This window comes from Macrobrachium nipponense, chromosome 24 (genome assembly GCF_015104395.2).
Source record: "Macrobrachium nipponense isolate FS-2020 chromosome 24, ASM1510439v2, whole genome shotgun sequence".
Lineage (NCBI taxonomy): Eukaryota > Metazoa > Arthropoda > Malacostraca > Decapoda > Palaemonidae > Macrobrachium > Macrobrachium nipponense.
The window spans coordinates 1,122,324-1,137,323 of NC_061091.1; the positions used below are offsets into that span (position 1 = coordinate 1,122,324).

General features: G+C 37.4%; 1 protein-coding gene across 1 annotated transcript in view; it reads left to right on the forward strand.

Moving 5' to 3' along the window:
• The window catches only part of LOC135204658 (glutamate receptor ionotropic, NMDA 2B-like), a gene marked incomplete in the record, with an annotated part of 496,073 nt that overhangs the window by 406,212 nt on the left and 74,861 nt on the right, over positions 1-15,000 (forward strand). Inside the window, 2 exon segments of the mRNA XM_064234808.1 lie at positions 10,764-10,912; positions 13,216-13,299. Coding sequence (XP_064090878.1) covers positions 10,764-10,912; positions 13,216-13,299 — 233 coding nt within the window.

Consider the following 15,000-nt stretch of genomic DNA (forward strand, 5'->3'; position numbering starts at 1 on the left):
CTATATAGTAGATATATACTATATAGTATATATATCTATACATAGATATATAATATATATATATATATATATATATATATATATATATATATATATATATATATATATATATATATATATATATAATAGTGTGTGTGTGTGTGTATCTATATATATAGTATATCTATATATATATATATATATATTATTATATATATATATATATATATAGATATATATATATCTATATATATATATCATGGAATTCTCTTGCTGTTTCCAAAGTCCCTCTTTAGGAAATAGGTCTATTGCATCTGTCATTGGTATTACCCCCAAACCCTTTGGGCGCTTATTCTGGTTTCCACTTGGCTTGGGCATTACTTTAGCTGGTTATCAGTATTCTGTATGTCTGTATTTGTGCTTGTCTTCTGTCTCCTGTATGTCTTTATTTTTGCTTGTCTCGTGTATCCTGTATGCCTATATTTCTGCCTATATTTTTGCTTGTCTTCTGTATCCTGTAAACCAGCATTTCTGCGTGTATCCTGTATGCCTGTATTTTAGCACGTATCCTGTATGCCTGTATTTCTGCATGCATCCTTTTATAGCTGTATTTCTGCGTGTATTCTGTACCCTGTATTTTTGCCTGCATTGTTGCTCGTATCATGTGTCCTTTATTTATGGTAGTTTCCTGTATCCTTTTAGCCTGTACTTTTTTACTGTATCCTGTATGCCTGTGCTTTTTGCTGTAATCTGTATACCTGTACTTTTTACTGGATTCTGTATGTCTGTATTTTTTTACTGTATTCTGTATGCCTGTACTTTAGCACGCGCCCCGAGTAAGTTGGCGGCCGGATCACGCATTGTGTGATATATCACTTGTATGATGGTTGCAGCGTAGGAATGATTTATGAAGTAAATGGATAAATGCAATTAGCGTTAATACGGTCACTTTAAAAAAAAAAGAAGAAGAAATGGGACGAAATGTAATGAAAACGAGAAATTAAATCTGAACGGTGAAGAAACAGAGAAAAAACATCAACAATCAGATTACAGATATAAAGAAATAATCCAAACACGGAATTATTATGAGTTGCTCGTTACAAATCAAATGCTTCAAAAAGGTGGAGAGAAATGAGAAGGGAAAGAAAAAGAAGAGATATTTAAGAAAAGGAAACCAGATGGAAATGGAAGCAGGAAACGCATTAAGAGAGAGAGAGAGTGAGAGAGAGAGAGAGAGAGGACAAACTACAAACTGAAAAAATATAAAGATCTCAGACTGAACATATAAAATTTATGGATCAAAGGAACCATAATGAAAAGATACAAATGAATAAGAAAAAAAGCGATTAACAGTAAATAATACGATATCGAAACCAAGAGACAGAAGGACAGATATAAAAGGAAGAGAAACATGAAAAATCTGATGATGAAATCGGAAAAGAAAAACAGATGTAAATTAAGTAAAAGATAATTAGTAAGGAATGAAAATGGGAAGAAGATTAGTTGAAAGGATATTATGATTATGAGAGAAAACATTTTTCAGATATGGTAAATCAAACGAGAGAGAGAGAGAGAGAGAGAGAGAGAGAGAGAGAGAGAGAGAGAGTATGATTATGAGAGAAAACATTTTTCAGATATCGTAAATCAAACGACAGAGAGAGAGAGAGAGAGAGAGAACATCATCTAAATAAGCCAGACCCAACATTACTTAACGTTTTCTGCTGATCACCCGTCCAAGTACTGACCAGACCTAATCATTAGGAAATAAATGATATGCACTTGGTGAAAATAATAAAAAAAGTAGGAATAAATAAAGTAAATTAATTAAGGATAATTTCCTATATAAACAAATTAACCTTCAAAATCAATAGTTGTTTTGGGAAGATTAAATATGTAACAACAAGGCGTGATCCTACCTCCAGCTTACTCGAGGCACACGTAAAAATCTACAGTCATATAGATCCTTCTTTCACCGACGAAAATTACAGTAAATACGCTAAATTTTATTAGAGATAATTGTTCTGTCCTGTTTAACATCCGCATTATTTTATTTTGTACATTTTCATTCCCGTGAATAATCATTAATATCACATCCTTAAATTCCTGTATCTTTAACTCAACGCGAAGCGCCTTTTATAGACCTTTTTAGGCTTTTCCATAAACCTTTCCTAAACCCCACAACAAGAACAACAACAACAAGAACAAAGCAGTGAGTAAGTCTTACTCCCCGAGTAAGCTAAAAATACAAATTTAGGATCCCGGGCGCAGGACCACCACCATTTCCCGACCTTTACTAGCCCCCCCCCCCCCCCCTCCCCCCTTCGACAAGAACAACAACAACAACAACAACGGGAAGTGCCTTTTTCAGACCTTTTTAGGCTTTCCCATGGACCTTTCCTACCCCCCACAACAAGAACAACAACAAGAAGAACAAAGCAGTTAGTAAGTCTTACTCCCCGAGTAAGCGAATAATACAAATTTAGGACCCAGGGCGCAGGACCACCACCATTTCCGGTTCATTTGAATGCGACCCCGAGACTACTACGCTTTTGGGCACCGCTTTCCCAGATGCCGTATCTTGATCCGCGAGGAGACTGGGTGCGTTCATCGAGCAAAATCCCCAGACGCATCAGGTGATGGGTTTTACGAATCATCCTGGAAACGTTCCGAGACTTGGCTTCTCGGAAGCGTTTTCCTGCCACCCTTTTTTTGAAAAGGAACCACCTGCCCGAGCTCGTATTTGGTGCGAGACTTGATGTCGTCGGTGTTTGGTGTGTGTGTGTGTGTGTGTGTGTGTGTTTGTAAACACACACACACACACACATCATATTTCAACTTGCAAAATATGTTGGAGAAAGTTAAAATGTTAATCATTATAAGCTTACACACACACATCTTAACTTCCAAAATATGTTAGCAAAAGTTAAAATGTTAATCATTATAAGCTTTGTATAAATTGCAATATTTTAACTCACACCACATATTCTAACTTCCAAAATATGTTAGCAGAAGTTTAAATATTAATTATCATAGGCTTTCAGTATAAATTGCAATGTATTAACACACATACACACATATTTTAATTTTCATAATATGTTAGCAAAAGTTAAAATGTTAATCATTACAAGCTTTCAGTCATAAATATTGCAACGTACAATTAACGGTGTTTAGTATCAGCGTTGTGTGTGTGTGTGTGTGTGTGTGTTTGTAAACACACACACACTATTATTTTACCTTCCAAAACATGTTAGGAAAAGTTAAAATGTTAATTATTATAAAGCTTTGGCAGTCACATATTTTAGCAATGTATTATTACGCGTAATGTGTGGGTGCTTGTGTGTGTGTGGTGTGTGTGTGGGGTGGGTGTGTGTGGTGGGTTTGTGGTGTTGTTTGTTCTGGTAAACATAAACACATATTTCAACTTCCAAAATATGATAGCAAAAGTTAAAATGTTAATCATCATAAGCTTTCAGTCATAAATATTGCAACGTATAATTAACGGTGTTTAGTGCGCGCGCGCGTCGTGTGTGTGTGTGTGTGTGTGTTTGTAAACACACACACACACACACATTTTTTACGTTCCAAAATATGTTGACAAAACTTAAAATATTAATTATTATAAGCTCTCAGTCATAAATATTGCAATGTATTATTAGCGAAGATATAACCCTACCATAAGGATATTCACGCAACGTTGAATTTCATGGGACTTATATTATCAAGCATTCTTAATATACATATAATATACATCCATTATAATATGGGTGACGAATATTACCAATATACTCTACTCCACTTGCTATAAATACCCTTCAGAGGGAGGTCCAACAAATCGTGAAAATAAAATAGAATGAGGTAAATATAACTCGGCGTCAAGCTACTATTTCAAGACAAAAAAAACTGGAGGGGAGAGAGAGAGAGAGAGAGAGAGAGAGAGAGAGAGAGAGAGAGAGAAAAGATAAAAATTCTGAAAATCACGATGAACTTCTCGGAGAGATGAGAATAAAATACCTATCAATTTTTTTTTTATAAGGGGATTTACGGGTGGGGAGTGTGGCGGGGGGGGGGGGGGGCCGAGAGGGGAGGGATTGGTGTTGGTTGAGAAGAGGTAGGAAGGGTGGGTGAAGGCGGGGGGAGGAGGGGAGAGGGTAGAGGAGGTAGGAGGAGGAGGAGGAGGAGGAGCAGGAGCAGGAGCTGGAGGAGGAGCAAGAGGAGGAGGGGAGAGAGTGAAGGAGGAGGAGGAGGAGGAGCAAGAGGAAGAGCAGGAGGAGGGGAGAGAGTGGTGGAGGAGGAGGAGGAGGAGGAGGAGCAAGAGCTGGAGGAGGAGCAAGAGGAGGAGGGGAGAGAGTGGTGGAGGAGGAGGAGGAGGGGGTAGGAGGAGGAGGAGGAGGGGGTAGGAGGAGGAGGGGAGAGAGTGGAGGAGCAGGAGGAGGAGGATGTCAAGAGGTGAGAGAACATAAAGGAAAAAGAAAAGAAAAAAAAAACAGAGAAGACGAACCATCTCCAAATAAAGTCCAGAGTTGTGAGAGGATCCAGACAACTACAAAATTGGACGCTGCGGAAAAAAGTACAAATTGGTCCTTTCAATTCCGGAAGCAAAATACACAAAAATAAAAAATCGTTGTCGCTGATTAAAGGCTGTAATTTCATTACGCCTAATTAGGCAACTTTGATCCCCGCGCGCTTAGACAAAAAATCGTCGTAGCGCCTCAGTGGCGTGGTTGGTTTGGTGTTTGCTTCTCACCTCGGTGGTCGCGGGTTCGATTCCCGGCCATTCCATTGAGGAGTGAGAGATGTGTATTTCTGATGATAGAAGTTCACTCTCGACGTGGTTTGGAAGTCACGTAATAAAGCCGTTGGTCCCGTTGCTGAATAACCTCTGGTTCCATGCAACGTAAAAACACTATACAAACAAACAAACAAACAAAAATGCGTCGGTAATCATGTCTCGGCTGAACGCTGACTGATCGCCTTGTGTTCTGGAGACAGAGTAATGCGCCGTTAGTCAATTGATGTGAATTCGTCAACATTCGTCAGTCGTAATGCACCTATGATGTGACATCAAATATGTAACACTGATGGGAATTGGGGATGTTACACTTCAAGAAATTACAGGAAGTACAGAAAGCGTAAAATGCAAAATTGATGATAATCAGTCGCATCACAGTACAAGAAAACCGAAATGTGTCAGTCAAAAATGTAATAGTGATGCGAATTGGGTATTTCACTCTTACGAGCGAAAATAAATACCATGTAAATAAAAGAATATTTGTAGGACTTCCCTGACTTCGGCTGAAGTACTTTTTTGAAAAGTTCTAATAAAAGCCGGACTTAGTTTTTTAAACTGACTAAACGCAGGGTAGCTTGTGCATTTATTTGTGTGTGTGTGTGTGTGTGTGTGTGTGGAAAAAAAAGTTTCTTCGTCGCAATCAAGTTTTCTGTACAGCGTATAACCAAGGCCACCGAAAATAGATCTATCTTTCGGTAGTCTCGGTATAATACTGTATGAGCCGCCGCCCACGAAACTTCAACCAAGGCCCGGTGGTGGCCTGTTCTATATCGTTGCCAGATGCACGATCATGGCTAACTTTAACCTTAAATAAAATAAAAACCATTGAGGCTAGAGAGCTGCAATTTGGTGCATTTGATGATTGGAGGTTGGATGATCAACATACCAATTTGCAGCCCTCTAGCCTAGGTAGTTTTTAAAATCTGAGGGCGGACAAAAAAAGTGCGGACGGTTAGACAAAACCTTCAATAAAATCAAATCTACTGAGGCTAGAGGGCTTCAATTTGATACGTTTGATGACTGGTGGTTGGTTGATCAACATACCAATTTGCAGCCCTCTAGCCTAAGTAGTTTTTAAAATCTGAGGGCGGATATAAAATGTGCGGAAAGAAACAGCGCGGACGGACAAAGCCGGCAATATATAGTTTTCTTTTACAGAAAACTAAAAAATCAATGGGGAAAAAAATCAGCAGGTACTCACGTCCATAAAACTCAAAGTACCACATCCTCTCTCCCCCGCCCCCGCCCTCCCGACAACTCTTAGGACGCGCAAGCGGGCAGGTACCCCAAAAAGCATCCATCCTTTTGGGAATCAATTCCCCATCCTTATATCTCTGCAAGCATCAATTCCCGTCATCCCACGCGCCTCCTTCCGTCAAAGCGACAGTTTTCCATTACGCGACAGATAACGAGACAATCATTACAGATACGATAAAACGCAAAGGGAGACGACGAGAGGAAGACGTGCTTAAAGAAAAGGGCTGAAAATAGCAGAGGCAGATTGACGGATAATTAGAGAGAGAGAGAGAGAGAGAGAGAGAGAGAGAGAGAGAGAGGAAGGCTTCGCAGAATGACGCGAGTATGACAAGTGAAGGAATCACAGACAAGGACTGAGAGATAGGTGGATGGATAAAAAGTTAAAGAGTATATAAACCATACATATATATAATATATATATATATATATATATATATATATATATATATATATATAATATATATATATATATATATAAGCGAATACCACATGAAAATGATGGGCAGAAATCCAAGCGCTCGATGTGTATATATATATAATATATATATATATATATATATATATATATAATATATATATATATATATTATATATATATTATATATTAATATATATATAATATATACAGACAATATGTGTGTGCAAATATATGGATGTAAGCATATTTGTATATTCATACATACATATATGTGTAATTATATACATATTTGTGTGTTTGTGTAATCGGGGAGAGAGAGAGAGAGAGAGAGAGAGAGAGAGAGAGAGAGAGAGAGAGAGGCAGGCGGGATTTCCTCTTAATCTCTCCTAAAGAGAAATTTGAATTCAAACTCATCACTATTCATTTGTCGGTACATAAGCGCTGGGCGACAAAGCGCTCATTAATATTCATTTTTTTTTTTAAATGCAGACATCGCTCTATATTCAGTCCCATCGTTACGCCTTAGCAACGCGTTACAAAACGACTGAGTGATATAGTAACTCAGTCACGCTTTGAGTTTGAAAAGATACAATGCGATAACTCAGTCGCGGTTTGAAGGCAAAAAGTGGCGTTCTCTCTCATAACTATCATGTTTGACGTGACAAAGTGCTCCTCCATGGGGAGTCATGACTCGGTCATGTTTTGGAAAGACAAAGCTCCATTTGTAGTATCATAACTGTCATGTTTGACATGACAAAGTGAGCTATGCAGTATTATAACTGTCATGTTTAAAATGGCAAGGCTCCCTTTGCAGTATTATAACTGTCATGTTTGACATGACAAAGTGAGCTATGCAGTTTCCTAACTGTCATGTTTAAGATGACAAGGTTCCCTATGCAGTATCATAACTGTCATGTTTGACATGACAAAGTGAGCTATGCAGTATCATAACTGTCATGTTTGACATGACAAAGTGAGTTACGCATAATTATAACTGTCATGTTTGACATGACGAAGTGAGGTATGCAGTATCAACTGTCGCGTTTGACATGGCAAAGTTTTAAATTGCCCAAGGAGTCGAGTTCAACCAGATATAGTGCCACACCATAATTTGTGTTTTCATATAACTCCTCTCTTTGTAAAGCTGTTCAAAAAGTATAAATGTATGTCCAGTGTAAACCAAGATGCATATCACATGGAAGGACTGACACTTAGTTCTTAATTTGATGGCACTTATATATATATATATAATATATATATATATATATTATATATATATATATATATATATTATATATATATATATAATATATAAATTAATCACAATTCGATTTCACGATGACTGCTTCTAAGAGTCGTATAAAATAATGGTTGTGCAAACAAGTTTCAGGGCAGGGATATTGAATTTGGATATAAAAAACAAGAAAGCAAGGTGGAAAATGAGTAGTTTTGTGAAAAAAAGAGGTGGGGGATCCAGAAGTTTTAAATAATGATAAAAATCAGCTTGAAAATTTGGTTGACAAATTAACTAAAATGCGAAAAAAGCGCAAAAGCAGGGAGACCAATTCAAAGAGCTTAAAAGCAAGAATGAGCAGAGGTTCAATAGGAGTTCGAAAAAGATTGGCAGAAAACATCGTGGAACTTAAAAAAAAAAAAAGTGAAGGAAACTAAAAAAAACTATAAAACCATGACTGAAGACAAACTGAAAAGTAAGTCTTTTTTGTTTATTTGTTTGTATGGTGTTTTTACGTTGCACGGAACCAGTGGTTATTCAACAACGGGACCAACGGCTTGACGTGACTTCCGAACCACGTCGAGAGTGAATTTCTATCACCAGATTTACACATCTCTCACCCCTCAATGGAACGTCCGAGAATCGAACGCGCGATTACCGAGGTGGCAGGTCAAGACCATACCGATCCCGCCACTGAGGCGCTGAAAAAATAGTCTGAAAATGTGATAGTTCTGAAGACAAGGTACAAGGACGCTAAACCAAGGAGCTTATAAACCAGGAACTTTTAACCAAGGAACAAATCAAGGAACTGAAACACAAGAATAAAAAAAAAGGAGCTTAAAAATGAATCCGAGAAAAAATAATTCCAGAAAAATAAACCGGGGAGGGGAACTTTAAACCTACACGCTTAAAAAAATTTAAAAAACAAGATCCACTACACGTTGCAACCCAAGACGGGTGTTTACAGAACGCTTGCCCTAAGGGAGTTTGTTTTCGTAGCGTGTATTAAAGGGACGCCGAGATATATATATCTATATATATATATAGTTTTATCTATATATAGTTTTATGAAAGGGGATGTCACGATGCTAGACAGAGTCCTGAGAGAGAGAGAGAGAGAGAGAGAGAGAGAGAGAGAGAGAGAGAGAGATCTAGCCTTTTCAAGATGTGATGGAAACAGAAATTGAAAGGTCTTATAAAGAATGATGGTACGGAGAGAGAGAGAGAGAGAGAGAGAGAGAGAGAGAGGAGCATCCTAATGAGTTGCTGAGTTACTCTCAAGTCCGCTGTGATTAATCTGTTTATTCTATCATCAATCACCGGCATAGAACGAGTTTGATATGAACGCCAGCTACTTTTATTTTTCTGCAACAGAAAACTATAGCGATGGCTATTTGTCTGGCCGCCCTCAGATCTTAAACACTACTGAGGCTAGAGGGCTGCAAATTGGTCCGTTGATCATCCACCCTCCAATCATCAAACATACTAAATTGCAGCCATCTAGCCTCAGTAGTTTTTATTTAGTCGAAGGTTTTGTCTGTCCTTCCACACTTTTTCTGTCCGTCCTCAGATCTTAAAAAATACTGAGGCTAGAGGGCTGCAAATTGGTATGTTGCTCACCCACACTCCAATAATCAAACATACCAAAATGCAGCCCTTTAGCCTCAGCAGTTTTTATTTTATTTAAGGTTAAAGTTAGCCACGATCATGCGCCTGGCAACACTATACAACAGGCCACCACAGGGCCGTGGCTGAGAGTTTCATGGGCCGCGGTTCATACAACATTATACGCTGTACAGAAAACTTTATTATAGTTAGACATGTTTCTCTCTCGCTCTTCCGGGAGAGCTATGTTTTCCATTTTAACAATCATGTAAATGTGTATGTTCAACTTTACCATTTTATTTTGAAAAATAAATAAAGAAATGGAAAGAAAAGGACAATATCCGTAGGGGACAGAGCAACACCACCTTTTTCCTAGAACTCTCGAATAGCCGGTTCTAATGCTATTATGAAAACCAGTTTGCTGCTGCTCTGAGTTCAAGTCAAAAGTTTGGCGATTTTTTTTTTTTTTTTTTTTAAGGATTTCCCGACTGCCTCCCTCCAAAGTTTGTAAATATTTCTGAAATACAACTGAAGCAAAATTTGTTTTTTATGTTACTTATCTTTACACATACACATACACACATAATAGAAATATATCGTTTTTATATACGTTTATATATATAAATATATGCATATATGTATACATACTATATGCATATACAAATTTATATACTTACATACATATATATATATATATATATATATATATATATATATATATATATATATATATATATATATATATATATATATATATATATATATATATATATATATATATATATATATATATATAGTTCACTCACTCTCATCCTACTTCATTTGCAACCAAATTTGAATTTTTCCAATTGTTTCTACAGTTTCTTTCCACTATCCTTAGTTATGACGATACATACCTATGTATGTCTCTACATATATAGTATATATATATATATATATATATATATATATATATATATATATATATATATATATATAACTTTTGCAATTTTCTCATTTTACCTTCACCATTCAACCGGACGAATCTCGTCAATTCTTAAGTAATGACCAACTTGTTTTCATTCCTTTCCAAAGGAAATGGATCTCACAGACTAGAATCCATTTCTAGGTCATGAAAACAGGGCCTTCACTGGCAATCCCCGCCTCTCTCTCTCTCTCTCTCTCTCTCTCTCTCTCTCTCTCTCCATTAATTGTCATTACACTTTTAGGGTAAAATTTTCCCTACTGCAAATACCTTGTGTTACGATATTTCTCTCTCTCTTTCTCTCTCCATTAATTGCCATTACTCATTTAAGGTAAAATTTTTCCGACTGCAAATACAATCTCTCTCTCTCTCTCTCTCTCTCTCTCTCTCTCTCTCTCTCTCCATTCATTGCCATTATATACACTTTTAGGATAAAATTTTTCCTACTGCAAATACCTTGTATTACGATAGTTCTCTCTCTCTCTCTCTCTCTCTAACGCAAACATGTTTCGAACAGGTTCACCATCACAAACACGGTCCGGGTGGGCGACGCGGAAACGGACCTCGTGGAACTGGTGAATTCGGAGGCCCGGATACTCTTCCTGTACTCGACGCGTTCGGAAGCGGCCGCCATCTTGGCCAAGGCAGCGGTGCTGGGACTGACAGGTAGGTTGCCCATTGAATATCAAAAAGGTGGTTTGGTACGGTTTTGATTACATTTGATTTGAAAGGCTGATGGAGCGAAGACTTGTGCAGGTATATGAGGTTTTTCTATAACTCAGTTGTCAAGTGTCATGAGAAAAACTATTATCATTATTATTATTATTGTTATTATGGGGTTCAGGTGTGGTGAGAAAAACTATTATTATTATTATTATTATTATTATTATTATTATTATTATTATTATTATTATTATCATATATTAATTTTTGGGGGGTCCATCACAGTCTTCCTATTCGACTGGGTGGTTTTTATAGTATGGGGTTCCGGGTTGCATCCTGCCTCCTTCTGCACGAGTCCTGGAGCTACTTCAGCATCTATAATTATTATTATAATTATTATTATTCAGAAGATGAAACCTATTCATATGGAACAAACCCACTGACTTGCAATTTAAGCTTCCAAAGAACCATAGAACCAAGAATTCAGGACGTACAGTGAAGCGCTCTAAACCACACAACTACCACGAGAGTTTCTAGGGTTCGCGCCCATGAGCCGACGAATTTGTTATCGACTAAAAAATTTCCCCTTCGGTTAACATATATGAAAATGTATTAATTCCGAGGTAGAGCGAATTAGATATTAAAGGACATTTGTAGCTCGATGTATATGTTTTATAATATATATATATATACTATATATATATATATATATATATATATATAATACATATATATATATATATATATACATATATACATCTCATAACAGTAGCCCATAAAAACGCCAAAATATAGAAAGTAAGTTCTATATTTCAGAGATTGCTGTCTATCTCGTCAGCAGTCTCTGAGATATATCAGTACTTACCTTCTATATTTTGACGCTTTTATGGGATCGTTTTAGTAGATGTAACTCTGTTGTAACAAAACATTTCAACCAGTCTTATACGCATATATATATATAGAAATATATACACATTCATAAACACACAGACATAAATAATTATGTATATATAGAGATATATCATATACTGCCTCACAACTATTGAACTATGCTACAGAATACAGAAGATGATGTTGAAATCTTACTACAGGGAACTTGGCAGCAGGAACCACTCGGCCAGATGACCCCAAATGACCCATGTTGACACAACTCAGCTGAACGACTTCTTTGTTATTTCGGTCAACAATATCTTTGAGTGTGCAGATCCCCCTCCCGACTCTGATTATTACGGACTTTGCCTTTTATTGAGACAAGCTCTCTCTCTTCTCTCTCTCTCTTTCCCCATTGATAGCTGGTATGATTTTAAGGAAAATTTTTCCTACTGCATATATTATGCCTTGAGTTGCGTAACTCTCTCTCTCTCTCTCTCTCTCTCTCTCTCTCTCTCTCTCTCTCAATTGCCCTTACACTTTTAAGTTAAAATTCTTCCTACTGCAAATGCCTTGTGTTGAGTTATCTCTCTCTCTCTCTCTCTCTCTCTCTCTCTCTCTCTCTCTCTCTCTCTGTTGCGATCTTGGCGACTGTAAAGTATAATGTTTGTCTCTGGTGATCATATCTTGTAGCTTAATTATTTTTATTTCCCATTTTCTTTTCCAGGCAGAATTTCCCATTTTCTTTTCCAGGAAGAAATTCATCTCTTGTAGCTTAACTATTTCCCATTTTCTTTTCCATGCAGAAATTCATCTCTTGTAGTCTAACTATTTTACATTTTCTATTCCAGGTAGAAATTCATATCTTGTAGCCTAACTATTTCCCATTTTCTATTCCAGGCAGAAATTCATATCTTGTAGCCTAACTATTTCCCATTTTCTATTCCAGGCAGAAATTCATATCTTGTAGCCTAACTATTTCCCATTTTCTATCCCAGGTAGAAATTCATATCTTGTAGCTTAACTATTTCCCATTTTCTATTCCAGGCAGAAATTCGTATCTTGTAGCCTAACTATTTCCCATTTTCTATTCCAGGCAGAAATTCATATCTTGTAGCTTAACTATTTCCCATTTTCTATTCCAGGTAGAAATTCATATCTTGTAACTTAACTATTTCCCATTTTCTTTTCCAGTCAGAAATTCATATCTTGTAGCCTATTTCCCATTTTCTATTCCAGATAGAAATTCATATCTTGTAGCCTAACTAATATCCCATATTCTATTCCAGGCAGAAATTCATACCTTGTAGCTTAATTATTTACCATTTTCTATTCCAGGCAGAAATTCATATCTTGTAGCTTAACTATTTCCCATTTTCTATTCCAGGCAGAAATTCATATTTTGTACCTTAATTATTTCCCATTTTCTTTTCCAGGCAGAAATTACTTATGGATCGTCACACAGAGTGTCATACAGAGCCAACTGGAAGCACCTATGGAATTTCCAGTTGGAATGCTCGGTACGTTGTTATTCTATCTAACTATTTATCAAAAAAAGGTTTGCCATACTATAACTAATTATATACAGATACGTAAAAAAAAGGGGGGGGGGGGGGGAGTAGAGAATGTGTTTTTGGTAAATTAATAACATCTGTCTATGTATCTGTACATCTATTTCTTAAGTGTTTGCCAAACTATATCTGTCTGTAATCAGTTATGTAAAAAATAAACTGGTTCCATAATTCTTAAGTAAATTGTTTCACATCCGGTTCAACAAGTCACATGCAACAGAAAGTCATTTCTTTTCTTATTCACAACTGGTTCAACAATTCATAAGTTACTGAAAATTATTTGACCTCCGGTTCAACAATTAACAATTCTTTAGCAACGGAAATTATTTGACCTCCGGTTCAACAATTAAAAATTCTTTAGCAGCGGAAATTATTTGACCTCCGGTTCAACAATTAACAATTCTTTAGCAACGGAAATTATTTGACTTCAGGTTCAACAATTAAATATTCTCAAGTGACAATTAAGTCTGATGTCCCGTTCAACATTTCTTAATGAAAACGAAATTATTTGACCTCAAGTTCAACAATTAACAATTCTCAAGCAACAGAAACTACTTGACCTCTGGTTCAACAAGTCACACACAACAGCGAGTCATTTCTTCCCCAATTCACAAATGGTGCAACAATTCATTCTCACGGGATCTCGTTTTACATCCGGTTCAGCAAGTCATAAGCAACAACAATTTACAATTTATTTAATCTCCAGTTCATCGTCGGTGATGCAACACAGCGCGACTTTGGGAAAATACAATTCCCTTCAGGAGAAACGCCCTCTGATGCAAAAGGATCGTCATATCCTTATTTGCTCTTCCTGCGTTTTACAGACGAAAGGAAACGCTTTGTGTTTTCCTTCATATCTTCATTCCTGTATTGTGCAATCGCTCGTTACGTAAAGACGTTTGCGTCATTTCGAAATCATGACGATTTTTCTGTTTCCATTTTCAAACGTCCGTCTTACATTGAGGTTACGAAGTTACGGCAAGCAATGTTTTTACATCTTACCTTTTCAGTTACATAAACAAGACGCAAGAAACTTATTGTTTGGCGCAACTTCGTAACCTACTTCTATTACGGTTACGTAAGCAACGGCTCTTCCTCTTCCTATTCAATTCAACGCAATTGCAAGACAAGGTTCTGAATAACCAAAGTTTCATTATTTCAAGTTTATGCAGCTGTTAATCAAACAATTGCCAAACAAGGTTTCTTATTTCTATTTATTTTATATTTTATTTTTTTAGTCGCTTTACTTTTGGGAGAATTGATGAAACTGTCTGGCATAAGTATGGGAACAGCTGAAAGTTTCTTAAACATCCTGTTGTCTTTACTGCAACGGTTCTTAATCTTTTATCAGTGGCCGTACCCCTTAATATCTCACAACATTCTCTCGTACACCTCATTCCAATATATATGCAATACAAACATATGAAAATATACACTACCATTGCACTGGCTATCAGGTCTCGTACCCCCCCCCCCCCCCCCCCCCCCCCCCCCCCCCCCCCCCCCCCCCCCCCCCCCCCCCCCCCCCCCCCCCCCCCCCCCCCCCCCCCCCCCCCCCCCCCCCCCCCCCCCCCCACCCCCCACCCCCCCCCCCCCCCCCTCCCCCCCCCCACCCCCCCCCCCCCCCCCCCCCCAGGTTAAAGGTTTCGT